This window comes from Rhinopithecus roxellana, chromosome 11 (genome assembly GCF_007565055.1).
Source record: "Rhinopithecus roxellana isolate Shanxi Qingling chromosome 11, ASM756505v1, whole genome shotgun sequence".
Lineage (NCBI taxonomy): Eukaryota > Metazoa > Chordata > Mammalia > Primates > Cercopithecidae > Rhinopithecus > Rhinopithecus roxellana.
Genome location: NC_044559.1, coordinates 61,956,441 through 61,984,369, shown reverse-complemented (window position 1 = coordinate 61,984,369; position 27,929 = coordinate 61,956,441). Strand labels below are relative to the sequence as shown.

The window sequence follows — 27,929 nt, the reverse complement described above, 5'->3', positions numbered from 1 at the left end:
GTCCTGGACTTTTTTTGGTGGGTAGGCTATTAATTGTTGCCTCAATTTCAGAGCCTGCTATTGGTCTATTCAGGGATTCAACTTCTTCCTGGTTTAGTCTTGGGAGAGTGTAAGTGTCCAGGAAATTATCCATTTCTTCTAGATTTTCTAGTTGATTTGCGTAGAGGTGTTTATAGTATTCTCTGATGGTAGTTTGTATTTCTGTGCGGTTGGTGGTGATATCCCCTTTATCATTTTTTATTGCATCTATTTGATTCCTCTCTCTTTTCTTCTTTATTAGTCTTGCTAGCAGTCTGTCAATTTTATTGATCTTTTCAAAAAACCAACTCCTGGATTCATTGATTTTTTGGAGGGTTTTTTGTGTCTCTATCTCCTTCAGTTCTGCTCTGATCTTAGTCATTTCTTGCCTTCTGCTAGCTTTTGAATGTGTTTGCTCTTGCCTCTCTAGTTCTTTTAATTGTGATGTTAGAGTGTCAATTTTAGATCTTTCCTGCTTTCTCTTGTGGGCATTTAGTGCTATAAATTTCCCTCTACACACTGCTTTGAATGTGTCCCAGAGATTCTGGTATGTTGTATCTTTGTTCTCATTGGTTTCAAAAAACATCTTTATTTCTGCCTTCATTTCATTATGTACCCAGTAGTCATTCAGGAGCAGGTTGTTCAGTTTCCCTGTAGTTGAGCGGTTTTGATTGAGTTTCTTAGTCCTGAGTTCTAGTTTGATTGCACTGTGGTCTGAGAGACAGTTTGTTATAATTTCTGTTCTTGTACATTTGCTGAGGAGTGCTTTACTTCCAATTATGTGGTCAATTTTGGAATAAGTGCGATGTGGTGCTGAGAAGAATGTATATTCTGTTGATTTGGGGTGGAGAGTTCTATAGATGTCTATTAGGTCCGCTTGGTGCAGAGATGAGTTCAATTCCTGGATATCCTTGTTACCTTTCTGTCTCGTTGATCTGTCTAATGTTGACAGTGGAGTGTTGAAGTCTCCCGTTATTATTGTATGGGAGTCGAAGTCTCTTTGTATGTCTCTAAGGACTTGCTTTATGAATCTGGGTGCTCCTGTATTGGGTGCATATATATTTAGGAGAGTTAGCTCTTCCTGTTGAATTGATCCCTTTACCATTAGGTAATGGCCTTCTTTGTCTCTTTTGATCTTTGATGGTTTAAAGTCTGTTTTATCAGAGACTAGGATTGCAACCCCTGCTTTTTTTTTTGTTCTCCATTTGCTTGGTAGATCTTCCTCCATCCCTTTATTTTGAGCCTATGTATGTCTCTGCATGTGAGATGGGTCTCCTGAATACAGCAGACTGATGGGTCTTGACTCTTTATCCAGTTTGCCAGTCTGTGTCTTTTAATTGGACCATTTAGTCCATTTACATTTAAGGTTAATATTGTTATGTGTGAACTTGATCCTGCCATTATGATATTAACTGGTTATTTTGCTCGTTAGTTGATGCAGTTTCTTCCTAGCCTCGAAGGTCTTTACATTTTGGCATGTTTTTGCAATGGCTGGTACCGGTTGTTCCTTTCCATGTTTAGGGCTTCCTTCAGGGTCTCTTGTAAGGCAGGCCTGGTGGTGACAAAATCTCTAAGCATTTGCTTATCTGTAAAGGATTTTATTTCTCCTTCACTGATGAAACTTAGTTTGGCTGGATATGAAATTATGGGTTGAAAATTCTTTTCTTTAAGAACGTTGAATATTGGCCCCCACTGTCTTCTGGCTTGTAGAGTTTCTGCCGAGAGATCTGCTGTTAGTCTGATGGGCTTCCCTTTGTGGGTAACCCGACCTTTCTGGCTGCCCTTAAGATTTTTTCCTTCATTTCAACTTTGGTGAATCTGGCAATTATGTGTCTTGGAGTTGCTCTTCTCGAAGAGTATCTTTGTGGCGTTCTCTGTATTTCCTGAATTTGAATGTTGGCCTGCCCTACTAGGTTGGGGAAGTTCTCCTGGATGATATCCTGAAGAGTGTTTTCCAATTTGGTTCCATTTTCCCCCTCACTTTCAGGCACCCCAATCAGACATAGATTTGGTCTTTTTACATAATCCCATACTTCTTGTAGGCTTTGTTCATTTCTTTTTCTTTATTCTTTTGGTTTCTCTTCTCGCTTCATTTCATTCATTTGATCCTCAATTGCTGATACTGTTTCTTCCAGTTGATTGAGTCGGTTACTGAAGCTTGTGCATTTGTCACGTATTTCTCGTGTCATGGTTTTCATCTCTGTCATTTCGTTTATGACCTTCTCTGCATTAATTAGTCTAGCTGTCAATTCTTCCACTCTTTTTTCAAGATTTTTAGTTTCTTTGCCCTGGGTACGTAATTCCTCCTTTAGCTCTGAGAAGTTTGATGGACTGAAGCCTTCTTCTGTCATCTCGTCAAAGTCATTCTCTGACCAGCTTTGATCTGTTGCTGGCGATGGGCTGCGCTCCTTTGCAGGGGGAGATGCGCTCTTATTTTTTGAATTTCCAGCTTCTCTGCCCTGCTTTTTCCCCATCTTTGTGGTTTTATCTGTCTCTGGTCTTTGATGATGGTGACGTACTGATGGGGTTTTGGTATAGGTGTCCTTCCTGTTTGATAGTTTTCCTTCTGACAGTCAGGACCCTCCGCTATAGGTCTGTTGGAGATTGCTTGAGGTCCACTCCAGACCCTGTTTGCCTGGGTATCAGCAGCAGAGGTTGCAGAAGATAGAATATTGCTGATCAGCGAGTGTACCTGTCTGATTCTTACTTTGGAAGCTTCCTCTCAGGGGTGTACTCCACCCTGTGAGGTGTGGGGTGTCAGACTGCCCCTAGTGGGGGATGTCTTCCAGTTAGGCTACTCAGGGGTCAGTGACCCACTTGAGCAGGCAGTCTGTCCCTTCTCAGATCTCAACCTCCGTGTTGAGAGATCCACTGCTCTCTTCAAAGCTGTCAGACAGAGTCCTTCACGTCTGCACAGGCCTCTGCTGCTTCCCCTTTTGTTGTTTAGCTGAGCCCTGCCCCCAGAGGTTGAGTCTATTGAGACCGGCAGGTTTCCTTGAGCTGCTGTGAGCTCCACCCAGTTCAAGCTTCCCAGCAGCTTTGTTTACCTACTTAAGCCTCAGCAATGGCAGGCGCCCCTCCCCCAGCCTCGCTGCTGCCTTGCGGTTAGATCGCCGCAGACTGCTGTGTTAACAATGAGGGAGTCTCCGTGGGCGTGGGACCCTCCCGGCCAGGTGAGGGATATATTCTCCTGGTGTGCCCTTTTGCTTAAAGCGCGGTATTGGGGTGGGAGTTACCCGATTTACCAGGTGTTGTGTGTCTCAGTTCCCCTAGCTAGTTAAAGGGATTCCCTTCCCCCTTGCACTTCCCAGGTGAGGCGATGCCTCGCCCTGCTTCAGCTCTCGCTGGTCAGGCTGCAGCAGCTGACCAGCACCAATTGTCCGGCACTCCCTAGTGAGATGACCCCAGTACCTCAGTTGAAAATGCAGAAATCACTGGTCTTCTGTGTCGCTCGCGCTGGGAGTTGGAGACTGGAGCTGTTCCTATTCGGCCATCTTGCTCCCGTTCCCAAAAGTGCAGTTTTAAAGTGTCTCCTGCATATTCACAAAATTTTTCAGGAAAACGACCCAGCATATATACTGAATAATCTTTGCATCTCAGACTACTGTGTGTGGATTCAGAAAGTCAAATCCAAAACGTTGGCAGCTCTTGCAGAAGCCTTAAAGGAAGTCTCCCTTACAAAGGCCCAGTTGGGGTTAGAACTGGAAGAACTAGAAGCAGCAGCACTTCTTGTCCTGGAGGAAGAATCTGCATTAAAAGCAGCCCATTCAGTTTCTGGGCAGCAGAAACTTTGCTCTAGCTCTGAGGCAAGTGATTCGGAGGACTCAGACAGCACTGTGACATCTGGAAATGAAGACTCAGACTCAGATTCAGAACAAGATGAACTCAAAGATAGTCCATCTGAGGCAGTCAGTTCTTTGCAAGGTCCCTTTCTTGAAGAAAGTGGTGCCCTTCTTATTGTTGATGGTGGAATATGCACAAACACAGCCATCCAGGAGTCTGATACCAGTCAAGGAAAGTTACTTGCTTCTTGGAGTGTCTGGGCCTCTGATAGAGGAGCTTTGGGAACAACTGAAGACCATAGTTCAGGTTTCTAAACCCAAGGGCACCACTGTTGTAAACCACAGCAATATGCAGGAAAGAGACGGCTGTCAGACACCAAATATTTGACACTCAAGTGGTTTTATTCATTGTTGAGAAATATGTTAGATTTGGTTTCATTTACCAAATGAGATTCCTCATTTTCACTTTGTAATTTTTCTTAGTATATACAGTCAGCTTGCTGCTGTATTTGTGGGTTCCACATCAACCAACTACAGATCAAAAATATTTAAGAAAAAATTGCATCTGTACCAAACATGTATACTTTTTTTTCTTATTATTCTCTACAGAATACAGTATAACAACTATTCCCACAGCAATTACATTGTATTGGGTCATATAAGTAATCTAGTGATGATTTAAAGTATACAGGAGGATATGGGTAGGTTATATGCAAATACTGTACCTTTTTTTAAACCAGGGACTTGACCATCTGAGGATTTTGGTATCCAACTCCCCACAGATACTGGGATGACTTTATGACATTGTTTTTCCATCAGTGAATGTTTATACCTTTTGGTTTCCTTGCTACAACTGTGAAGATAAAGTTCAAAACACTTTTGCCAAATATTTCAAGGTGAAAATAATAGTTCTACTGCCAGTGTCTCCAGAATGTGGAGCCCATTAATATTTTAATTTTAGCTTTACTGAGGTATACTTGACACCCAATAAACTGCACATATCTAAAGTGTACAGTGTGTTGGCATATGTATACCCTGCATAAAACTGTCACCGTGATCAAGGTGAGAATCAGACCCATCATCCCCAAGTGCCCTTTTGCTCTAATATTAGTTTGCCTGTCCTAGAATTCTATGCAAATTGAATCATACAATATGTATCCGTTTTTTGGTCAGCCTTATTTTACTCAGTATAATTATTTTGAGATTCATTCACGTGGTAGCATGTGTCAAGAGTTTTCGTTTTTGTGGTTTTCATTGCTGAGTACTACTTCATTGAATAGATTCATTGACCTACTGATGGACACTTGGGTTGTTTCCAGTTTGGGGCTGTTATAAATAAAGCTGTTATGATCATTTGTATACAAAACAAAGGTGAAATTGGAGATGGACCTTGAAATATTAGTAAGATTAAGTGACCAGTGGGAATCTGGGGGAATAGCATTCAACTAGACAAGAGGGTTAATGAATACAGGTAGGGTTGTTCTTGCTACTCTCTGGAAGAGATTAACAACTTGGGAGCTCTCAAGTGGTCATTTCATGGAACTGAAGGCAAAAAGCCAGAAACCACAGGGAGAGAATAAATAGAAATGCAGAGGAGACAGAGGGAGACTTTCTGGGTTCCTTTCAATACTCCAGTTCCTGGTTCCCATCTCATCCTGAGCCTCAGCTGCATCCCTGTTCTACCCTGGTATCTTCAAATAAATTCCAATTTTTTGTCGATGAAGAGGAGAAGCCAAGCAGTTACTAAAGCCAGGAATCCTAGCCAGGAACATAGGAATGAGCACAGAACGTTGAGTATTATCAGATCTAAGCCTCGGGGCAAATACTTGGAATGACCTTTGTTGTCTTTGGCTAGTTTTTTTGGTTAGCCTTGGTTTGGAACCCAGGTTGGCCAGAAGAGTTTAAAGGGCTAAGCGGGGGCTCCTAAGGTCTTGCTCCTGTTACTTAGGTTACGTGGCTCTGGATCCCATTGAGACAAATTTCCATGGATAGAAACAAAAGCCTCCTTGCTTCCAGAGCACTATCTGAACTTTGACTACAGGTTGTTGGTAGTGATACCTATAACATCTCCTATTTAATTCACCAGTTTAGGCTGTGCAGAAGACAGATGAATCTTGAAGAATGACTATGGAATGTCATAAATGTAATCAGATGGGGACTCCAATTTCAGCTGCTCTCCCAGAAGTAGTACCTTTATTGGCACCGATGAACACATTGGTATGCAGCTGGGGAAGATCTGACATTTGGTATGCACTTATTTACCTTGCTAATGCCTTTTCCTCCATACTAATTTGCAAGGTCCATCAGAAGTGATTTGCTGTTACCCAACAGGGCCAACAGTATGTCTTCCCAGTGTTGATACGGGCTCCATTAGTTTTCCTGCTCACTGCCATAATAGTCTGAAGTGATCTTGATTGTTCCGACATTCCACAAAACATCACACTGGCCCACTCTATTGATGACATTATGTGATCATCATTGGATCCCATGAGTACGAAGTAGCAAGTACTTCAGATGCCTTAGTAAGACGTATGCTAGAGGGTGAAAGATAGACCTACAAAAATTAAGTTGGTGGGAGAGGCCCGCCTTCTCAATGGTGAGCGATGGCTACTGCTGAAAGGTCCACTGAATAAAACCACATTTTAAATCAGGTGGTTTACCTTCTAAAGGTAGAAAAGTCATTCATTTGGAACCAAACCACTTACTTCAGAATAGCTGTTCGGGCAAGTGAAGCATTTGCCTCAGTATTTGCTCTTAGTATTATTTTTAACATGATTTCTAATGACAGATTGTGACTTGGAGGTGATTCATTTTTGTTTCCTAGTTGTCTTGACAGCAACCTAATTCATGATATTCTGTGTACTTGAGAATCCAAAAATTTTGCAATCCAACAATATGATGTTTATTAAAATTTTCCTAAGAAATACACTGGTAGGCCAGGCACATGCTTATAATCTCAGCACTTTGGGAAGCCGACGCCAGCGGATTACTTGAGCTCAGGGGTTCAAGACCAGCTTGGGCAACATGATGAAACCCCCTCCGCCCAAAATACAAAATTTAGCTGGGCATGGTGCCTTGCACCTGTGGTCTGAGATACTCAGGAGGCTGAGGGTGGAGGATCACTGGAGCTGTAGAAGTCAAGGCTGCAGGGAGCTGTGATGGTGCCACTGTACTCCAGCCTGGGTGACAGAGAGACTCTGAAGAAAAAAAAAGGGCACTGATAAAAATTCTTTAGGACTGGATGGACTGAAGAAGGAGAATTATTTTTATTAAAAAAATTTTTTTTTGGTTACAAATAATAGTGACTTACGGACCATAACTAAATATAATTTCAAAGAGGGGCAACTCTCTTAAAGTCACTTCACTCAGAATTTACTTTTACTGCTATGGTGATTTCTTTTTAGATTTCTTTCTGTATTTATTTATGCTTTTATTTTTATGTATGGTGTATTTATGACTTTTTCCTCTCTGAATTATTTTATGAAACTGAAATTAAAGTGGAAATACTTCTATGCCCTGCTTTTTTCCATGTGCTACATATATCCTCCTAAAATTACTCATGAAAAAAATTTAAAAGGATTTTATTATGAAACATTTCAAACAAACGGAAAATTAGAAAAAAAATTATGCCAGTACCCTAGACACACCATTTACATTCAAGAAGTATTAATATTTTGAAAAATTTAGTTATCTTGCATGCGGGGGGTGGGGTGCATTTTAAAGTACATCAAAGACCAGATGCTTACTTGAGTTTCAGGAAGTTCAAAGCTTACAGCACGTTCTGGATAGCACGGGAGAGAAACCAACACGGGAGAGAAATCAGCCAGCAGTTTTCTGGCACTCGCTTAGTTTGAAAAAATTTACATCACAAGAAAGCAAGCCTTCCTTTCACCTTTTAGGTGCAAACTGACAAAAATAACCAGTAGGGCTACTATACTTCAGAGCCTTTCCCCCAGTAGATACTCAAAACATGCAGTTGAACTGAATTTCAGTTATTTTAAAGCCGTACTTGACAAACGTATGTGACAAATGTCCCTTCCTAATTTTCCTGAGAAGAGCAGTACTGCGTCTTAAAGGCTAAAAAGCCAGAGGAGCCAGGAGTGGAGGGTGCAATAAAACGCCTGCATTGGGGCAGATTGCCTCTTTTTGAATCCCTGACTCCTCACTGTGCTTTGGGGAAAACTATGGAAATTTTCACTGCCCAGCTTATTAAAATGGACTGCTTAGCTGAAATATAGAGGCGTCCATGACAACTACCTGGAGGGCTTTGTTAATCAGATTGCAGGACCCCACCCGCAGCTGCTGGTTCTGTAGGTCTATGTGGGGCCGAAAACGTGCATTTCTAACAAATTCGAGGGTGACAGTGACGCGGCAGGTCCCGAGACACCAGGAAACCCAAGGGACTCGAGGCAGGCCCTCAATAAATGTTCACTATGAACATCAGCACCATCGCAGCTGCCCACCAGCAGGGGCCGCGGGGTATGCGCCGCAGGGAAGAGCACGGCCTCTGTCCAACGTCCCTGCCGGTACATCACTCCTCTGCAGGGATTAGGTTAGAACCGGGAGGCAGCCGGAGCAGCGCTCTCGCTGGATAACGGAAGAAGACTCCCTCGCCAACTTCCGCCTCTGGGGAAAAGCTGGGGTCCTGCGCCACCGGAGTTTTGCTGTCTCAATTTCGCCCCAGTTTGCTTCTGGCCCGGGCGAGAACCTGTCCTCTGGGCAAGCCAGGAGTCGGTGCAGGACTCCCGTACCCCAAGGCGAGGCGGAGGCAAGTGCCGAGCGGAGGCCAGAGCCCGGCACCGGGAGCCCGACGGGAGGGCGTGGCGGGAGAGGACGGCGTTCGCTCCCGTTCCGGCAGCTCCCGGGTCGGTTCCGAGCGCCCGCGGCCCGATGGCCGGGCGGAAGATGGCTGCCCGAAGCGCCGCGGACAGTCACGTGTCACGCCGAGCCCGTCGCGCGCCCCCTCCCCCGCTCGCCAAGTCCCCGACCCCGCGGGAGGGACGGCCTCGGGCTACCTCTAGGCCACCGAGGTGCGGCGCGGGCCGGCCAGGCAGGGCGGGCGTCGGGGCGGGAAGGCCAGCTCTCCCCGCTGTCCACCCTAACTTGGCCGCTGAGGCTCCACTAGGTGAGCAGAGGAAAACCTTCGCGCGACCCGCACCAGGTGGGGCTACTGGGCATGCGCGGGCTCCGGCCCCGGCCTCGCCGCTCTCCAGGTTTTCGCCGCAGCTCGGAGGGGCGGCGGGAGGTGGGGCCCAAGCGGAGCGGGGCGGCTCTGACGCAGCCGGAGTTTTCACCTCTGGCGGTTAGAGCTCTTGCGCCTCCCTTACACTCCCAGGCGTCGCCCGAGGCTTTATTTTCTGTTGTGGGAGAAAGATGAGAGTCTATGGTTAGAGGTTTGAAAATGGGCCTGATAGTCTGGTCGGTCGTTTCCTATGAATGATCCATCAGGCGTTAATCCCAAGTGTCGCAGCTCTTGGGCTAGGTGGGAAAGGGAATCCAGGAGTAGTTCGCAAACTCGTGCCTGGCTTCCAGCAAGCTGAGTTTGCGTACCCTGCTTTGTGACCAGCTCTAGCAGCTCCCGTCTCCGGCCCTGCCCCAAGGGATTTACCGTCCCTGATTGTAAAACCTGGCTCCCGCCCGGCCTTACTTAGTGGGCCCCTAAAAACGCTGGGGAAAGCGCCCGCCTTCTCCGTTTCCCATTACTTGAAAGTAAAATTCAAGGGGTCCAAACCGCAACTGTCCCTTGGTTCGGGGGTCCCGCTCGGTCCTGGGAGGATCCCCCTGCGGACCCTGCCCGGCCGTCCCGCCCCCCCCTCGGCCGCCGCGAACACCCGGAGGAGCGGAGTCGCGTGGCGCGGGAAGCCGGGACGGCTTGGGCCGCGGACTGGGCATGCTCGGCAGCCCGGGAGGCTCGCGGTGGCAAGTCGGAAGCGTTCGCACCAGCGGGACAGCGGCGGCGGGCGGCGGGCGGCGGACAGGTCGGGAGTGAGAAGGACCGGCTAGGGCAGACTGCTCTCCCCTCGCGCCTAGGGAGCCGGTCGGAGAGCGCGATTGGGGTGCGGAGCCCCGACGCTGCCCTGCCCCGGATTTCATTCCGCGGCGGGGGGCTCCGCGAGCGGAATTCCGGCTGCTGCCGCGACTCCAGTGCAAGTGAGTCGTGGGGGACGGGACAGAGAGCCGGCCTCGCGATCGCGGGGGCCGGTCGGACACCTGTCTCGCGGGTCCGGCCTTATGCCGGGGAGCGGCGGGCAGGCTGCCCTGGGGCGAGGGGGCGTGAGCGCAGCCCGCGCGGTGCCGCGCGCGTACCTGGCGGGCACTCCCCCAGAGCTGCTGCTCCCCGGGGGTGGGCACAGCAGGGAGGTCCGGCGGCCGGGATCCGGGCTCGGAGGGGGCGGGCCGCCGGCGGGGCTCCCCGGCTAAGTTGGGGCGGGGAGGAAGGAGGAGGCGTCAGTGGGCATCTTTTAAGAGCTACTGCGTGCGGGCTGGAAGGCTGCCTAGTGTCGGATTGGGGCGATCGGGAGGCGAGGAGACTTTGGGCAGTGGCCCACCGGGGTTCCGGAGACCCCCCCAGGGGCCGGCTCCAGTCACGGCCCCACCCCCACAGCCTAGGTGGCGGTGTGACAGTTGGTACCTTCGGGCCAGATCGCAGCCGGCCAGGCGCCCACTGTTTCGGGATTCCCCCACAGTGGCCCCTCGATGCCTCCTGACGACGAAACAGGTGGGACTCCCCCTCCCCGAGGAGCGGGCCCCTTCTCCCCAGGCCACGTAACAGCCCCCTAGGCCCGCGGGCGGCTCTGAGACCCCGCAGGGCTGCCCCCGCTGGGCGGGGACGTTTAGGGGCAAGGCCTGGAGGGGCATCGGCGCAGCCCAGAACTGGACAGTCTCTCCAGGACACGGCTTTTCCGTGAGAGAGGGGGTCTGCGCTATCCCCCAGCGACGTGTCAAGGGCAAAACAGCGGCAGCAGCGGCTGCCTCTCCCACCGTCTTAACCCGAACTCGGGCTTGTGGCATCCTCCCGTGGGCCGGGTAGAGTGCCATAGTCCAGCTAACGGATTCAGCCAGCAGGGTTCTGGTGAATGCTGCTTTCCTCTTTGGTGCCGCGAAGTAGAAATCGGGAGGAGGGTTGTCATGGCCGGAGGGAGCGAAGATGATCCAGGCAGGTGCTTCTCAGATGTTTCTTTTCACCTTCAAACAGTGCAGACTTCAGCGGTACACGCTTGCGAAACCAAGTGAAGGCTGCTTTCTGAAAGGGAAGTTTATTTTCTATGTTCTGGGGCCTGTCGACTATTTTAGCTCACTTGACATTTACCTTCCTGGACCTTTAAAGCTGTTTGGACAGGTTATTTTGCTTTCAGGTTTGGGGATGTTTCTGGTTGGTTCCCTGGATGTGGAAGTGGCGAATGTCTGATGTGCTGTACTGTGAACTCCCCACGCTTCCTGGCACTGGGGGTTGAACATTCAGGGGGTACTGAGTGGGCCGAAGGAGAGGAGTGGGACTGGTGACGTAGGAACGTGATGGGAGTTGCCTAGAGCTGCCCAGATGGAACGGGGTTGGTGGCTGTTTTGGCCTGTGCAGAAGGGGAGAGGGCGGGGCGTTTCATTGGTCGGGGTGTGAAATGTCCACGGGCTAAGGCAGCGGGGGATGGGTGCCTGTCTGGTCAGTGCTCCAAGGGAAGCCCAGGGATGTTTGGTGATTCAGCAGGTGGCAGCTTTCCAGCTCTGAAGACATGCCGTGGCCAAGCAAAGAAGCAAGCAAGCAAGCAAGCAAGCAAGCAGCAGCCTGTGCCTGCTGTCGGAGGCGCCAGCTTTGGGGGAACCTCCAGGAGCTGCCTTCTGCCTGTGGCAGCTCACTTGCCTTATCTTGCTTCCTGTTTAGCTCTGGAGGCCCTGGTTTTTCGAGTTTCCTTACTGCGCCTCTTAAAATATACAGCAATATATAGCATGTTTTTGAGTCTCTCCATCTCTGTGACCTGCTGGGTAGCAGGGGGGTGGCCACTGCCGCCATGCAGTTTAAGTAGTTATTCTGCAGAAAGTGGATAGTGATATGTAAAGCAGTGAAATGGCCTTTCCTTCCATTTCTGCTTCACAGAATAGAAATTTATGTTTTTAGTAAATTAATACGATATATTTCTGCAATTCTTTGGTGATGATAGTGAGCTATTTGAAATATCTGGAAACTTTTTAATAAAAGACATTAACTCCAGAGATGTATTAAATTGACATCAGAGGGACACGGTTATTAAACCAGTATCTTACTCATTGGAGGATTTCTAGCATCTTGCACAATGTCTTAGTACTCAGTACATGCCTCTGCAGCTGAAATTTTAAAAATTCTTCATAACAGAAGAGTTTACCAGTATTCACCATGTTCGTCAACTATTTTTAAGTCTGTATTAATATGGTTAGAATAAAATATATGCATCAATGCCTTTGCACATTGACATTTAAAGAATGTTTATGTTTTCATAAGACATGATTGCCTGTGTGGACCATAGACATTCAATTTTAGCTTGAAAACTTGATTCTATTACTTTTCTGGTTAAATTTATTAATTTTCAAACTTGTGGCAGATCCTGCATTTCAGCTGGAAAAATGGTGTGCTTTGTTAACATATGTCATGAAAACCAAATGGATTCTTGACTCCTAAGTATAGCCATCAGTTTTGTTTGTTTTTCTTTTGAGACAGGGTTTTGTTCTGTCACCCAGGATGGAGTGCAGTGGTACAATCTGGGCTCACTGCAGCCCTGAACTCTCCAGGCTCAGGTGATTCTCTTACCTCAGCTTCTGAAGTAGCTGGGACTACAGGCACGCACCATCAAGCCCAGCTACTTTTTGTAGACATAGGGTTTTGCTGTGTTGCCCAGGCTGGTCCCAAACTCCTGGGCTCAAGTGATCCTACCGCCTTGGCCTCTCAAAGTGCTGGAATTACAGGTGTGCGCCACTGCACCTGGCAGATTTTTTTTTTTTTTTTTACTAAAAAGTGCTCCTGTTGCTTGTCAAATGTGCTTTAACTTACAAAACTTCATTTTATACATAACATTTCAAGAAAACTCTGAAAAGTGCTGTTATAGAAAAGCTGAAAGAGTATTTTGGGAATAAAAGTTCTGGATTGTTTGCACACAGGGATCAATGCCCTGGTCTTTAGGAGGGAGGCATGAGTGTGCTGCCAATTCATTCTGCCCTTTACCATCACTATCTGTTCCTTCCTCCAATTGTTTAGGTATTTCTTCTTCCCCTAAAGGTATACTTCCTTGGCATGAGCTTGCTTTTTAGAGCAATCCTGTCAGAAGAATCTGTTGCATTTTCTCACACAAATTTGATCAGTGGTGATTTTTATTTTTTGATTGCCACATACACTTTCCCACCACTTCATATGGCAAACTATTCAGTGGCTCTTGGAAAGAGCTGTGGCCCTTGTGTCCTTGTGAGGGTATAACATGTTATAGATGGCTTTGCCTTTTTTGGATGGTAGCTATAGCCATAACAGTCTCTTCTGGAAGAACTTTTATGACATCCTGGTCTTCAAGATTTTTGGCTTTCCTATTACAGGCTTTTGGTCAGGAATATAAATGGCTGTTTCTCCTCTCTAAGAGCATCCCTGTAAAGGTTGTTACCTCCATTAAGCTACCCAGTCACAAAAGGACCTTATTTTGGATCAGCCCACTTGGATGTGGGAGTTAGGAGGCAGCATTGGATGTTGGGGAGGAGAGAGTGAAGAAAGGGAGAGAAGGGTGGGCGGAGCCCCAGGAAGGTAGCTGGGTTTTATAACTGTGACTTCCGGGGTTCAGTAAAGCTGCATTGAATGGTGATGATGAGTAAGTGTGGTTCAGGCTCCACTGGAATGCTTTGCTGTTCTCCTAGTCCTCTATCTCCACAGATAAACACAACACACACATGCAGTCGCACACAGATCCACAGACACAGAGACTCACACAGACGGAAAGGGAAAGACACGGAGAAACAGACACACACACTCTGCCAAAAGCCAAGAGCACTAGTGTCATTTTAAACTAATATGTCAAAAGGAAAATCCAGGGCTCAGTAGCAGGTTTGATTTTGGGGACCTGAAATCATCCCAAGCTGGTATTGAGAAAGATTCCCCTCCACTCTCAGTGACATGCTGATCTGCCCCCTTAATGATGTAAAGCCACGGGGACTTTAACTGAAGCAACCATTATAGGTAAATGCAGGTGAGTGGAGATTTAGAGAATTTGGGTGATTTACCTTTTAGACTCCTGGTGCTGAGAGCTGAGCTCACATTCCAGTTCTTGGCACAGGATCCTCACTGTGCAAAAAAGCCCCTTGCTTGTCATATGTTTTTTTCCTTCATTCCCCTCCCACCCCACCCCAGGCCCCTCTCCCTCAGAGGAGCCTTCTCTCCAGTGCAGGATATGTTCTTGCATATGTCTGTATCCTTGTTAAAGATGTTGAGTTATTTTGTTTGTTTTTAGTTTACATAAGTGGTTCTATGCTATAGATTTCATTCTTTTTTTATTCAACATTAGAGCTTTTATTATGGAAATTTGCAGGCATTCATAAAAGTCAAAAGAACCTTAACATTTTATTTGTGAGATCCCTGTTAGCGTAGGTTTATCTAGTGCATTGCCTTGACTGCTGCTTTGTAGGGCTGGTCTTTTGTGTGTCTCCTACTTTTACTTACCCATTTCCCTAATGATGGATGCTTAACTCACCTCTACTCCTGCTACCACTAGCAAACATCCTGTATGCATTTTCTTTCTTTTTTTCTTTTCCTTTTTTTTTTTTTTTTTTCTGAGACAGTATCTCGCTCTGTCGCCCAGGCAGGTGTACAGTGGCGCGATCTTGGCTCACTGTAGCCTCTGCCTCCTGGGCTCGAGAGATTCTCCTACCTCAGCCTCCTGAGTAGCTGGGTCTGTGTGCATTTTCTTAATGATCGAGTTGAGAATATCCCTAGGGTAGTGGTTCTAAAAAGTATGGTCCACACCTGGAAGCATCGGCATCAACTGTGAACTGTTAGAAATGCAGATTCTTGGGTCCCAACATTCTAGAGTTCCTGAATCAGAAACCCTAAACTGTGCTTCAGCATGCCCAGGCTGGAGATTCTGATACATGGGAAAGTTTGAGAACCACTGCTCTAAGGGTATATACTTAGGAGAGGAATGGCTGAGTAATGGTGTACAAACAATCTGTTTTTACTAAACACTCTAAATTACTCTGCAGACTTGCTCAGCTGCTTTCTGCTCCACATCAGTGCACAATGGTTCCTGATTCCCCACGTTCTTGCTCAAGTTTGTTATTAACCAACTTTCTAGTTTTACCAGTGTTTGGTGGCCATAAAGTGGGATCTCGTTGTTTTTTTTGTGAACTTACATGATTTCTTAGTGAATTTGAACTCTTTTAATATATTCGTCAGTGATTATAATTTATTTGACTAGCCATACTTGCTTTTCCTAATGTGTTGATTTGCAGACTTTTTTTTGATATATTCTAGATGTTAATCCCATCCTGTCATCTGTTTATCAACTTTGTCAATGGTAACTTTGTGACATTTTTGTTTTGATATAGCCACAATCCATTAATTTTTGCCTTAGGTTGCACTTTAAGAGTCTTAAGATGTTCTTCCTTACCCCAAGATTACAAAGATATTCTGTATTCTGTCAGCTTTCCAGTTTTACCTTTCACATTGAGGGCTTTATTCTCTTTGAGGTTCATCTTTGTATATGGGAAAACATAGGAATCTCACATTAATTTTTTCCTTTCCGTTTTGTGAGACAGTTTTCCTAAATCATCTATTAAACAGTGTATTCTTTCCTTCATATAGTTTTGTGGAGCCACTTTTATCATGCCTCAGGTCCCCACATACACACATTAGTTTACTTTTTCAACTTTATTAGGAGTTATTAAAGCTGGGCATGGTGGCGCACGCCTATAATCCCAGCACTTTGGGAGGCTGAGGTGGGAGGATTGTTTGAGTCCAGGAGTTCAAGACCAGCCTGGGCAACATAGAAGGACCCTGTCTCTACCAAAAAAAAAAAAAAAAAATTAAGCCAGTGCCAGGCACAGTGGCTCACACCTGTAATCCCAGCATTTTGGGAGGCTGAAGCAGGTGGATTGCTTGAGCCCAGGAGTTCAAGAACAGCCTGGTCAATACCCTGTCTGAACAAAAAATACAAAAGTTAGCCTGGTTAATTGGTGTAGTCCTACCTACTGGGGAGGCTGAGGTGGGAGGATTGCTTGAGCTCAGGAGGCGGAGTTTGCAGTGAGCTCAGACTGCGTCACTGCATTCCATCCTGGGTGACAGAGTGAGTCCCTGTCTCATAAATAAATAAATAAATAAAAATAAGAGTTGTAACTTATGTATGTAAACTAAATCCATTCAAAATGTACAGCTTGATTACTTTTGACAGATGTACATAACTGAAACCATCACAATGAAGATACAGAGCATTTCCATCACCCCAAAATTGCCCTTGCACCCCTTTGTAATCCATCCATCCCTTTGTCCCCAGACTTAAGCAACCACTGATATGCTGTCACTGTAGATAAGTTTGTGTTTTCTAGAATTTTATATAAATGGACCATACAGTATACTACCATTTTGTGTCTAGCTCCTTTCATTCAATATATTGATTTTTAAAAATCTTTTAAAATTATGATAACATACACATAAAATTTATCATTTAACCATTTTAAGTGTATAATTCAGTGGCATTAAGTACATTTACACTGTTGTCACCATTATGCATTTCCAGAACATTTTTTATCACCCAAAACTGAAACTCCCCATTACGTGCAACATACGGATACCAGTCATCTGTCTGTTTCTATGCCCACGCCCCCATTTTTTTTTATTATAGCTTTGCAGTGTGTTTTATATGGCAGAGTGAGCCCCTACTTTTCTTTAGACTTTGACTTGGTTATCTGTGGATCTTTATACTTCCATATGCTTTTGGAATGCTTATTAAGTTCTCAGCAAAGTTAGGAAAGTATGATGGGCATTGCATTGAATATATAATATGATTTTTCTGTCTAATATTGTAAAATTTTCTGTCTTACTGTAATTCTATCCATGAACATGGTCATCAGTTCATCTTTTTAAAATGACTTTTTAATAGAATTTCAAATTTTCTCTGTCATGATAACATTTTTTATGAAGGTTGCTTTGAGGACAGTTTGAATCTTGGCACCTCAGTCCCCACATTAGAGGGAGGCTAATAGGGGTTTTTGGGACAGATCTTTTAAAACCTTCCTTCATTCATCAACCTGTAATGACACTGGTGAAATTACTCACCACTGGTAGGCCCAGGTTCCTCTTTCCTGTAACTGGGATAATAACATCCCCCTTATGGAGTCTGCTGAAGGGTTTAAAAGATAATGTAGGAGATGCTTGGAGTACAGATCCTGAAACAGAGTTGTTGCTTAGGTTATGTTGGTGGAATATCTCCCCTAATGCTGGTTTTAAATAGTATAAACTGGCTGGGTATGGTAGTTCACACGTGTAGTCCCAACACTTTGGGAGGCCGAGGTGGGAGGATCGCTTGAGCTCAGAAGTTTGAGGCCAGTCTGGGCAACACGGTGAGTCCCTGTCTTTACTAAATAAATAAATAAATAAATAAATAAATAAATAAATAAATAAAGTTAGCCATTTGTGGTGGTGTGCACCTGTAGTCCCAGCTCCTTGGGGCGGGGGAGGGGGCCGCTGATGTGGGAGGCTCGTTTGAGCCTGGAGGTTGAGGCTGTGATGAGCTATGACCACGCCACTGTACTCTAGCCTGAACAACGGAGCACGACCCTGTTTCAAAAAGTAAATAAAATAAATCTCATAAACTTAATACTTTTATCTGTTTTTAAGGGTTGATAATAAAGAAGAGCCAGAAAAGCAAAGTAAATTAGCCAGCCAGTGAAAGTGTAATGGTAAGTCTACATTTGCAAGCCTATGTTTCTGCCTAGTTTTATTGGGTTTCACAAAAAGTATGGGTACTTCCAAAGAATTTTACAGTCGAGTGGGGAAGAAAAGGCTAATATACAAGAAACAATTAGGGAACTCTATGTGACAGATGGTATATAATTAGGGGTGAAGTGGTGCAGTGCCAGGGGAGTTACAAGAGGAGAGAAATCCTGCTCTGTGAAGTTTTGATTTGGCTTGGGTGGCACTTGTTTGGGGAGGGGGGAGAAGGGGCTGGAGAAACCAAGTAGAATTATTATTTCTGTTGGAGACCTTGAGGGCCCAGTACTGAATCCCATGACAGTGGATATTGTGCCCAAACGTAAGTATCTCAAAATCAGTGCTGTGGGATTAGTGATAAACAGTTAGAAGATACCTAGATAAGCAATAGCTCTGTCTTACAGTACAGTCGTGAAGAGCACTGACCCTGGAGCCTGGGTTTGGATCTCAGCCTCATCATGTAGAAGCTGTAGGACCTTAGGCAGATTATGCAAACCTTCTGTGCCTCAGTTTCCCTAGCTCTCTGGTAGGTGTCATAACAGCAGCCATCTTACAGGGTTGTTGTAGGGACTATATTAAGTTAACATTTATAAGGTACTGAGTGCCTGGCATGATAACCACAACATAAATGTTAGCTGTTATTATGAAAATTTTGTTCATATTCGTCACATTCCTCCTGTACCTCTCTTGAGGTGTGTGAGGCTTTATGCCCCAGAATTGGATGGCTTTTTCCAGAAAGACCTGGTTGGAGGCTGTACAGATTTATAGAATGGGCTTTTTCCACATGTGGGCAGGCATTCAGGGCTCTCAGGTTGCACACTGAGCAAGTAAATGCTGAAAGGACAGTGGAGCCAGGTACATTCTCTGCCATTTCTGGATGTCCTCACTCAGGGCTCTGGAATTGAGTGGGGAGAAAAAGTCAGGTGGTAAGCATTCAGGAAGCAGATTTTATTTTGCTGTATTCCTAGTTCTGATTAACCTTTTGGCAGAGATGTCGGAATCACAGGAATTCACGCGTGTTGATGGCTCACTGCATGCCAGACACTTTCTAAGTCCTTGACCCAATGAAATGGATATTGTCATTATCCCTTTTTTGAAGACGAAGAGAGTGGGGCAGAGGTAATTTGCCCAAGAAAGTAGGAAAAAGAATGCCCTGGAGTTTAGCATTTGGGGCCTTTCCCAGGTGGCAGAAATAACAGAAGTAGGTACTGTTGATGGAGAACCAGTACCTTTAAGTAAAGCATTGTAATACACAGGTTAGCCCAGCAGGGCATTCCCATGACCTCAGATATTTATCAGGCGAAGCCAGTGGCTCTCAGATTTCAGTGTGTATCAGAATCACTTGAAGGCTGCTTACAACGCCCAGGGCTGGGCCCCATCTCTGCCAGAGTTTGTGAGGCAAAGAGATTGGGGCAGGTGGCAGTGGGCAGTTGACATGTCTAATGCGTTCCCGGATGCTGTGATGCTGCTGGTCTGGGGACCACTCTTTGAAAACCCCTGCCATCAGTAGTGCCCACGTCAGCGAGGAGCCAGCTGCTCCTACTTCTAGTTACAGTCAGGTGGGATGATTTCAGATTTAGACATTGGAAGTGCTTTCCTGCCTCATGAAATAAAAACTGAACTCATGTGGTCCTGTTTATCTAGGACAGCAGAGGGGTGTCTGAGCCAGTCCAGAGCAGAAACTTGCTTTTCCTGCTCACCAGTGTTTCTGGCATGGCTCAGGAGAGATGATCCCAAGGTGGAGAGAAAACTTGGAAATATAAGTCAACACTCATTAGAAGCTTGGAGTGCCATCAGTGCATCCCATCTTAGGAAGATGGCCTCATCTATTTTTATTTTGTTATCTTTCATTCCCCCTCCCATTGGCAAAAAAAAAAAAAAAAAAAAAAAAAAAGCCCAAAAAAACCCCTTCCTATTCACCACTTATCCCCATGGGGGAATTTAGGCACAGACAAATTAAAAGTGTATTGAGATACATAGCTTGACAGTGGAGAGGCAGAAGATAATCTTATTTGACTAGTTTAATTATAGTAGAAAACCATGTTTATAGGAAAAAAAGAGCTTTGTGCAGCTCTCCTCCAGCTGCTGCGGAGGTCACATAGCTACAATGTGTACCAAGCTTAGTACAGCACCTACACACACTAAGCTCTCAAGAAGTATGAATAGTTATTATTATAGCAGAAGTTTTCTGTCTTGCAATCCAGGCTATATTTTTTCCTATTTGAAAAATGTTACATATATAAAACCTTGGGACAAAAACCTTTTAGAATTTAAATATTTTGTAGGAACTCAGGATTTAGAAAGAACTCAGAGGTGAACAGTACAAGTAAGTCGTATTTGGGAAGAAACACTGGTTTAGATTTTTCTCTGTGCTAGTTATCAGGACTCTACCATGACCCTGTGAGCCTGTAACAGCTTGTTTGCTTGGTGAGGGAATGTGGCAGCGTAGAGAGGGTCGGGGGATTGCCAGGGGCCGACTGAAGAGGCTAGAGAGGCCTGTTCAGGTGTGGAGACACTCTCCAGTCTGATCTTTTTGTAACAGAGGGCTGACAATGGCAGTAAGTATGTGTTGAGAGTCCCCTATGGGCCAATTCCCCTGATGAGCCTTGAGATACAGAGATGAGTGCGATGGGGTCTGGGTCTTTGAGGGATTAATGGGGAGACAGACATGTCCATAGATGATGTCATCACCAAGTAGTGAGTACAGTATCAAAGCTGCACACCTAGCTTCCCTGGATCAGGGGTGGGATGACCAGACAGAGGTCACCTGCCCAGGTTCCCTGTGACAGCAGAGTGCAAGAAGGGAATCCATACCATAAGTCAGCATAGATGGAGCCAGAAGTGGCATTTTTTGGTTTTTATTTTCTTTTGTTTTAGGGTTGAAAGCCACATGAAGTTTGCATTTTTAGTGACATAATCCTGACAGCAGAGACAAGCCTAGGAGGATGTGTGCTATAAGTGGTCAGCCCCCAAAGGGAGAATCAGGGCTGGGACTGCACTTCAAAACTACTTGGGGAGTTACAAGAGTACTTGACTGTTTACATTTATTTTTTTTTTCAAAAACATGGCTATGAGGTCAGGAATTTGAGACCAGCCTGGCCAACATGGTGAAACCCCATCTCTACTAAAAGTACAAAAATTAGCCTGGCATGGTGGTACACGCCTGTAATCCTAGCTACTCAGGAGACTGAGGCAGGAGAATTGCTTGAACTCGGGAGGCAGGGGCTGCAGTGAGCCGCGATCAAGCCACTGCACTCCAGCCTGGGCAGCAGAGCGAGGCTCTGTCTCAGAACAACAACAAAGTGGCTAAATGTTAGCTACCTGCTAGGAATGTAAAACCTGAAGATGATTAATGACTTTCTATCTTTAAGATAAATCAGCTTTTAAAAGAAAGACTCTATTAAAAACAAGGTCTTATTTTATTTTCCTTGAATTTTTGGCTAAGTGTGAAATTCCCCTTCATTTGTGTTTTCAGTGGTTCCAGTTTCTTCTTTTCTCTCCCCTCCTCTCCTCCTTTTCTCCAGCTGCTTATTATCCATTAACAAAAGAAGCTGATTTCAGCACCACCTTCCCCAGTCCTATTTAATTTTGTGTCCAGACCACTTTATAGAAATAGCAATAAGCTGTTTGCATTTCCTAGGTTGTAATGGATATTCCTTCTGGCAGGCGGTCTCCATTAAGGGAGCAAAATGTGGATGTTCAGTCTTTTAAAAGTTTCATGCAGGTGTACTATGTAAATCCATGAAGACAGGGGATGTTATAAAAAAAATCTCAGGTTAAGGGGTGGAGGATCCTCAGCTAAGCTTGGCAGGTGGAAGATGCTTAAATATGGAAGGGAGTTCCCAACAGTCACAGATGGAGATGGAGGGATTGAAGAAAAAAGCCCTGGGGCAGGGTGGTAGAGAACAAACCTCAAGAAAACTATCCCCTAAGGAAGTGGTAGGGAGGGTTAGCTGAAGTGATACCCACCCCACTGGCAGGGAGGTGGGTGAAAGCAGCAGATGCAGGAGAAATCAGGATGGAGAGGGAGATAGAGTGGGAAGGCAGGCTTTGCCCACAGCTTCTTTCCCCGTAACAGACACAGGCTGACAGTTTAGGCAGGAGTTGGAGAAGGCGATGGGGGTGCCAGTGTGTCTGAGACCAACAGAGAAGAGGAATGTTTTACTCCTGAAGAAACCAGAAGGGGAGAGGGAAGGGTGGAGGAAAGGCAGGGGGCAGCAGCAGGGATGAAGGTGCACAGGCAGGTGGAGGATGACTGGAGAGCAGAGATGTTTGGGATGCTGGAGAAAAGGCCATGGGACCAGAAGAGGATTGTGAAAGAAACAGTCTGTATAGAGGACCCACGGCCTTCAGCCCAAGCCAGACTGTCCTGGTCATCTGAGACAGAGGCAGAGCAGGTGAGGGCAGTGAGGAAAGATGCTGCTGGCTGTCCAGGCACACTGGTGAGGTAGTAAAGCACTTTCTGAGCCATTTGTAAGATGGCAGGATACCCAGGGTCTTCTGGATAACAGGAACTGGGAAGGCAAGGTCCCAGGGGCTCTGATTTTGAAAGCCAACTGAGGAGTGACAAAGAACAATGGGCTTGGGTTTAAATCGTTTTGGGGCAGTGGCTTCCTCATGTGAAATGGAAATAATAACCACTATGTCACAAGTGTCATGGTGTGAAGACCCTTGGCATGTGTCTACAGTAGTACAGGGTTGCATTCTGTAGTTGTTGAGGTGGCCTTGGGATGTGGCAGCAGAGGGTGACCCTGAGATTTTCTCTAAGAGAGAGTATGTGTTGATTCCCTCTCCTCTCCTGGGTGGCGTGCTGACCATTCATTTGACTAGATGGACCATAAGTGAGGTGGGCTATTGCACAGGCACTATCTGTACCCAGTTTTCTGACCACGTGTTGTCGAGATTTTCACCATGTGGACTGCGTAGTCCCTTCCTCTGTGTTTCTACCTGATCTTATCCCAGAGCCTGTCCCTATTGTTCCCCTGGCTATTAGTTCACTCTGCACAGCCCTAGACCCAAGTACACAGAATGTCCCCTGTATGCCATTGCTTTTTGTGGAAGCCTTTGTAGACGGCCTGCATCTCTAGCCTGAGCCTTCAGAATCATGGAGACTGGCAGCTTCAACTTTGGACGAGGCCAGGATATAGGTGCGAACAAAGCAAAGTCTCAGCCCGTGTGGAGTTTTCTTGGTAAGGGTCAGACCGACAATAATCAATAAGCAAACAATAATCAAATAAGCAAATGTAGCATGTCAGGTGGTTGGGAGGCAAAACCTCCCCTTGTGCCTCGGAATGTCTCTGCCACCTGTTCACAAGGTTGGTAATTTAACATTTGCTTTACTGCTGTGGTCCATGTAGTGACACCTGAGTTACTTTGAAAGGCTCTACAGAGTTCCAAGCAGTTGGCTGGGCAGTGTTCCAGGTTTCCATAGGGCCCTCAGCATGGCTGGCTTTCCCTCTCCTTTTGATTTTAGAAACAGGCAGGATCGTGAGAACCCTCTCAGGAGTTTCTCAAGCCTCATTTTGCTCATTCATTTCAGAAAGGCCCTATCGGTGTTCCACAGGTTCTTACTGGGGGTTTCTGGATGGGTTTCCTGAAGCCACCATGTATTTAAGTGTATTTTGGGGGACAGTGCATCTAAAACTCTCATTAAATTCACCAGGAAGGTGTTTAAAAGACCCGTTTTTTATGAAAGTGGATAAAAAGTGAAAATTATGCCATGGAGAGTTCCTTTGTGTTTCCGTCTTTCTCTTTTTAGAGGAACTAATGAGAAGTGACTAGGTAAAAGGGGGTGAGGCAGACACACACCGACAGCCTGGTTGTAGTTCTGTGCGGCTTGACATTTCTGTGTCTTATGACTGGGACAGGAAACAAAATGATACCGCTGGCATCATTGGAAGACCATTTGACTTAGTGGAAGCAAAGGCGGGGAGGTGCGTATGATGCTACAATTTGTTTCTGTCTTCCACTGAGCGAAAAGAGAAGGTTGAGCCATTGGGAGGAGCCTTGGAGTAGGTGGCCCCTTGGGCTCCAAGGGCCCATCCAGAGGCCCCTTGGAGTAGGTGCTGCTTCTCAGATTTCTGTGTCTGATGGGTCCTGAAAATAGGTCTGGAGCTTTGGCTGCTGATGCCAAAGGCACCTGTTTTAGGAGATTGCTCTGCTTGAGAAGTCCATAGTAGCTTTTACCTAAATAGTAAAGCTCATGACTACTGCCTTCAAGATAAGGGTCTAGAGGGTAGCTTTGGAGAGTGAGAGCATAGATACTCACGCACTCTGACCCAGCAATTCTCCTTTTAGGGGCTTATTTTAAGAAATAATCAAGGTCATTATTTATCCCAGAGCTCTTTATCATAGTGACAAGTTGGAAACATAATATTAAAATATAGGGGAGGCCGGGCGCGGTGGCTCAAGCCTGTAATCCCAGCACTTTGGGAGGCCGAGACGGGCGGATCACGAGGTCAGGAGATCGAGACCATCCTGGCTAATACGGTGAAACCGTGTCTCTACTTAAAAAAAAAAATACAAAAAACTAGCCGGGCAACGAGGCGGGCGCCTGTAGTCCCAGCTACTCGGGAGGCTGAGGCAGGAGAATGGCGTAAACCCGGGAGGCGGAGCTTGCAGTGAGCTGAGATCCGGCCACTGCACTCCAGCCTGGGTGGCAGAGCAAGAGTCCGTCTCAAAAATAAAATAAAATAAAATAAAATAAAATAAAATAAAATAAAATAAAATAAAATAGTAAAATAAAAATTGGTTAAACAAATTATGTATATCCACACAATGGAATACTAGGTAACTCTTAAAAATAATACCTGGGAGAATAATCATGAAGTTGTTCGGAAAGCATTGTTATGTGCAAAAAGGTATGTAATGCTTTTGTTAAAAAAATAAACTATTGAGAAGGTACTGGTTGGGGCCCTACTATGAGCCAGGTACCCTGTGGAGTACTGGTGACACAGTGATGAATTAGGCAGATATGTCCTCAACAGGTCTTAGTCTACCAAGGCAAGAGTCAGGTCATACTGACTCTGTCATTAAAAAATTCTGTAAATAATCCATGGGTTCTGCAACCACAGATTCAATCACATAGATTGAAAATATTTGAGGAAAAAACCAAAAAATAACAATACAATAAAAAAATACCCCAGGCATAGTAGCTCATGCCTGTAATCCCAGCACTTTGGGAGGCTGAGGCGGGTGGATCACTTGAGTCTGAGAGCTTGAGACCAGCCTAGGCAATGTGTCAAAATCCTGTCTCTACAAAAATTAGATGTGGTGGTATACACCTATAGTCCCAGCTACCAGGGAGGCTAAAGTGGGAGGATCGCTTAAGCCTAGGAGGTTGATGCTTCAGTGAGTGGAGGTTGTGCCACTGTACTCCAGCCTGGGCAACAGAGTGAGACTCTGTGTCAAAAAACAAACAAACAAACAAACAAAACCAAAAAAATTATAACAACTATTTACCCAGCATTTACATTGTATTATGTATTATACTTGATCTAGAGATGACTTAAAGGATACAGGAGGATTTGTGTAGGTTATATGCAAATATCATGCTATCTTATACAACAGACTTGAGCATCCACATAATTTGGTGTCCCTGGGGGTCCTGGAACCAATCTCCTGTGTTACTGAGGGGTGACTGTATTCATAGGAAGACTTCAAGAAGAATGTCTCCTTCACAGGCAATTTTGCCACCTGTATAGTCATATCAGGTGTGTTTCTCTGTACTTGTTATTAGGCTACATCTTTGACTTGAAGTTAATGATTTTTGAAAAAGCTTAAAGTAAGTAATTAAGATGTCATACTGTTGAAATTTCTATGGTTATATTATCTTCCTTGAAACCCTCCTTTCTCTCCCAGCACTGTGAGAGGCTGTGAGGTGTAAGGGTGTGGTGGCTTCAGCACAGTGTTTGAGGAGTGGGCACTGAGTGACGTTCCCTGGAATCTTGTGGTCTACAGCCTGTGCTGATGCTCAAGGCTGCTCTGCACTAGCCTTTTAGCCAGGGTGGGTTTTCTTTCAAGGACAACTTTTCTTTTTCTTATTTCTCCTCCTCCTTTCCTCCTCTTACCCTTTTCCTTCTCTTTCTCCTCTTGCTCTTCCTCCTTTATTTAGAAAATGTGTAAGTTAAAATAATATTAATAAGCCTATTACCCATAGATAACCGCTGTTATCATTTTGGTGTATATCCCTCTGATTTATTTTCTATAAATATTAGATGTGTACCAAGCGAACGTTTTGACCAAATGCTGAAAGATGGAATGCTGAAAGGAATAGTATTGCCAAAGCTAAATTTCACTGTCCTAGAATGAACTTCTGGGATAAAAGTACAAGTTTGACATTTTATAAACATTATTACAATTTTGTTATTAAGATTATAATAGTCAGAATTTGGCATTGTGGTACAGGGACTTAATTTTTTAGCATATACGATCAGTTCGGTGAACGTTTGCGATGCTGGGTGGATGTTGACTTGGATCTGAGTTGGAGGAGAGAGGAGCAAGGACTTTATTTATTTGTTTAGTTTGTTTTTGTATTATTATTTTTGCTGGCTTTGTCCATATAATACAATATGAGTGGTAGTTTGTTTCCAACTTATTAATCTTTTGTCATATAATTGACTTGTCTTCTCGCTGACTCCTGGACCTGAAGATTTTCTTGGCAATGATGATGTGGTTTCATTTTAGTACTTCCCCTCACCCCAGCTTTGTGCACTGTTTGAAGGAGAATATATCTGGATAATCTCAGAAGCAGAAGTGAAATTGTTGTCCTTCTACAAAATTTTCCCTGATATTTTTGTAGTCACTTGCTGCTTCACACAACTAGTTGAGAGAAAAATGCATCCTTAAGCTTTGGCTCTAAAAGTGTGGCTGTGGAGCAGTGAAATTGGCTTTCAAGATAACAGAGCTGTTTTGGAATCTCCATCTGCATCTTAGCTTTCACTGCCTGCACACTAATTTCAGTGTCTTCCCTGGAGAAGAATGATAGAAGAATCTTTGCAGAGGTAATATGTGACAAATGTTTGCCCTCTCAAGGAACCCTCAGTTTTCAACAATTGACTGCTTTCCCTGCGAGCAACTATTGGCTATTAGTATGCATACTCTGATATTGTTATTAGACATGCCATGTCAATGCTGTTATCCACAAAGTACAATGCTAGGCCAGGTGCAGTGGCTCACACACGTAATCCTAGCACTTTGGGAGGCTGAGGTGGATGGATCGTTTGAGTCCAGGAGTTTGAGCCCAGCCTTGACAAGATAGTGGAACCCTATCTCTACAAAAAAAAAAAAAAAAAAAAAAAGAAAGAAAAAAATTAACTGAGTGTGGTGGTGTGCCTCTGTAGTCCCAGCTACTTAGGAGGCTGAGGTGGGAGGATCACCTAAGCCCAAGAAGTTGAGACTGCAGCGAGCTGTGATTATGGCACTGCACTTCAGCCTGGGTGATGGAGTGAGACCCTGTCAAAAAAAAAAAAAAAAAAAAAAAAAAGCACAATGCTAGAGCTGAGTTTGTTATGTAATAACCAGCCATTCCATCTTTGAACATCTTTGGTTAGTACGTGACAAAATCTTGAGTGTCATATAGTTTGCTGATGGATGGAGGAGATTCTAGGATATATCTCGAATGTTCACCAACATTTGAAAATGAGTCTTTGGATACTAACAGCAAATATTCAAATAATATGCCTTGTTCATATCACTGATGTCATGCTGTTGTGATGATGTTTACTTACACGGTGATGCAATCATTGATCATACAGCAGTTCAAGGATGCTAGAAGTGACATTTGAAGGAATGCTTCCTGCTCTTTAGCTTTCCAGACTGAGACTGAAGGTCAGATTTTTGCCAAACGTGGAAGCTGAAGACAACTTTGTTAGATTCTTAAATATACATAGAAATATATGTTGTATTTATATAGTTTTAAAATATTTCTACTATTCCAAATCTATACTTTAAACAAGTACAAACATCTTTTTTGATTATAGTAAAATATAGATACACAAAATGTATCATTTTAACAGTTTTTAAGTATACAGTTCAGTGGCATTGAGTACCTTCAAATTGTTGTGCAGCCATCTCCACCATCCATTTCCAGAATGACTTCCTCATCCCAAGCTGAAACTCTGTGCCCACAAAACAATCATTCCCATTCTTTCTTACCCCTAGCCCCTGGGAAACCACTGTTCTACTTTCTATATATGCGAATTTGA

General features: G+C 44.9%; 2 protein-coding genes across 9 annotated transcripts in view; one reads left to right on the top strand and one right to left on the bottom strand.

The window, feature by feature from the left end:
• Positions 1-6,938: 6,938 nt before the first annotated feature.
• Positions 6,939-9,906, bottom strand: LOC115900355 (translation initiation factor IF-2-like). 4 transcript variants are annotated; one of them, XR_004059991.1, is made up of 3 exons: positions 9,504-9,906; positions 7,547-9,157; positions 6,939-6,997 (listed from the first exon to the last, which is right to left on the bottom strand). XR_004059991.1 is itself a non-coding variant. In XM_030940480.1 (2 exons), the coding sequence occupies exons 1-2, from the start codon at positions 9,891-9,893 to the stop codon at positions 9,104-9,106; spliced, it is 444 nt and encodes a 147-aa protein (XP_030796340.1). In that variant the 5' UTR covers positions 9,894-9,906; the 3' UTR covers positions 7,380-9,103. The 4 variants fall into 4 exon arrangements, 2 of the variants coding, with proteins under 2 accessions (XP_030796340.1, XP_030796341.1); XR_004059992.1 differs by having other exon boundaries at positions 6,947-6,997; positions 8,816-9,157; XM_030940480.1 differs by lacking the exon at positions 6,939-6,997 and having other exon boundaries at positions 7,380-9,157.
• The window catches only part of SGMS1 (sphingomyelin synthase 1), a 316,221-nt gene continuing 298,118 nt past the window's right edge, over positions 9,827-27,929 (top strand). For 2 of the 5 annotated variants that reach the window (XM_010379633.2, XM_030940475.1), the window contains exon 1: positions 9,827-9,950. The gene's annotated coding sequence lies outside the window, so the exon portion shown is untranslated. Of the gene's footprint in view, positions 9,951-10,246; positions 10,519-16,912; positions 17,355-17,631; positions 17,694-27,929 lie in introns of those variants that run through there. The other 3 variants (XM_030940476.1, XM_030940477.1, XM_030940478.1) reach the window with 3 other exon arrangements.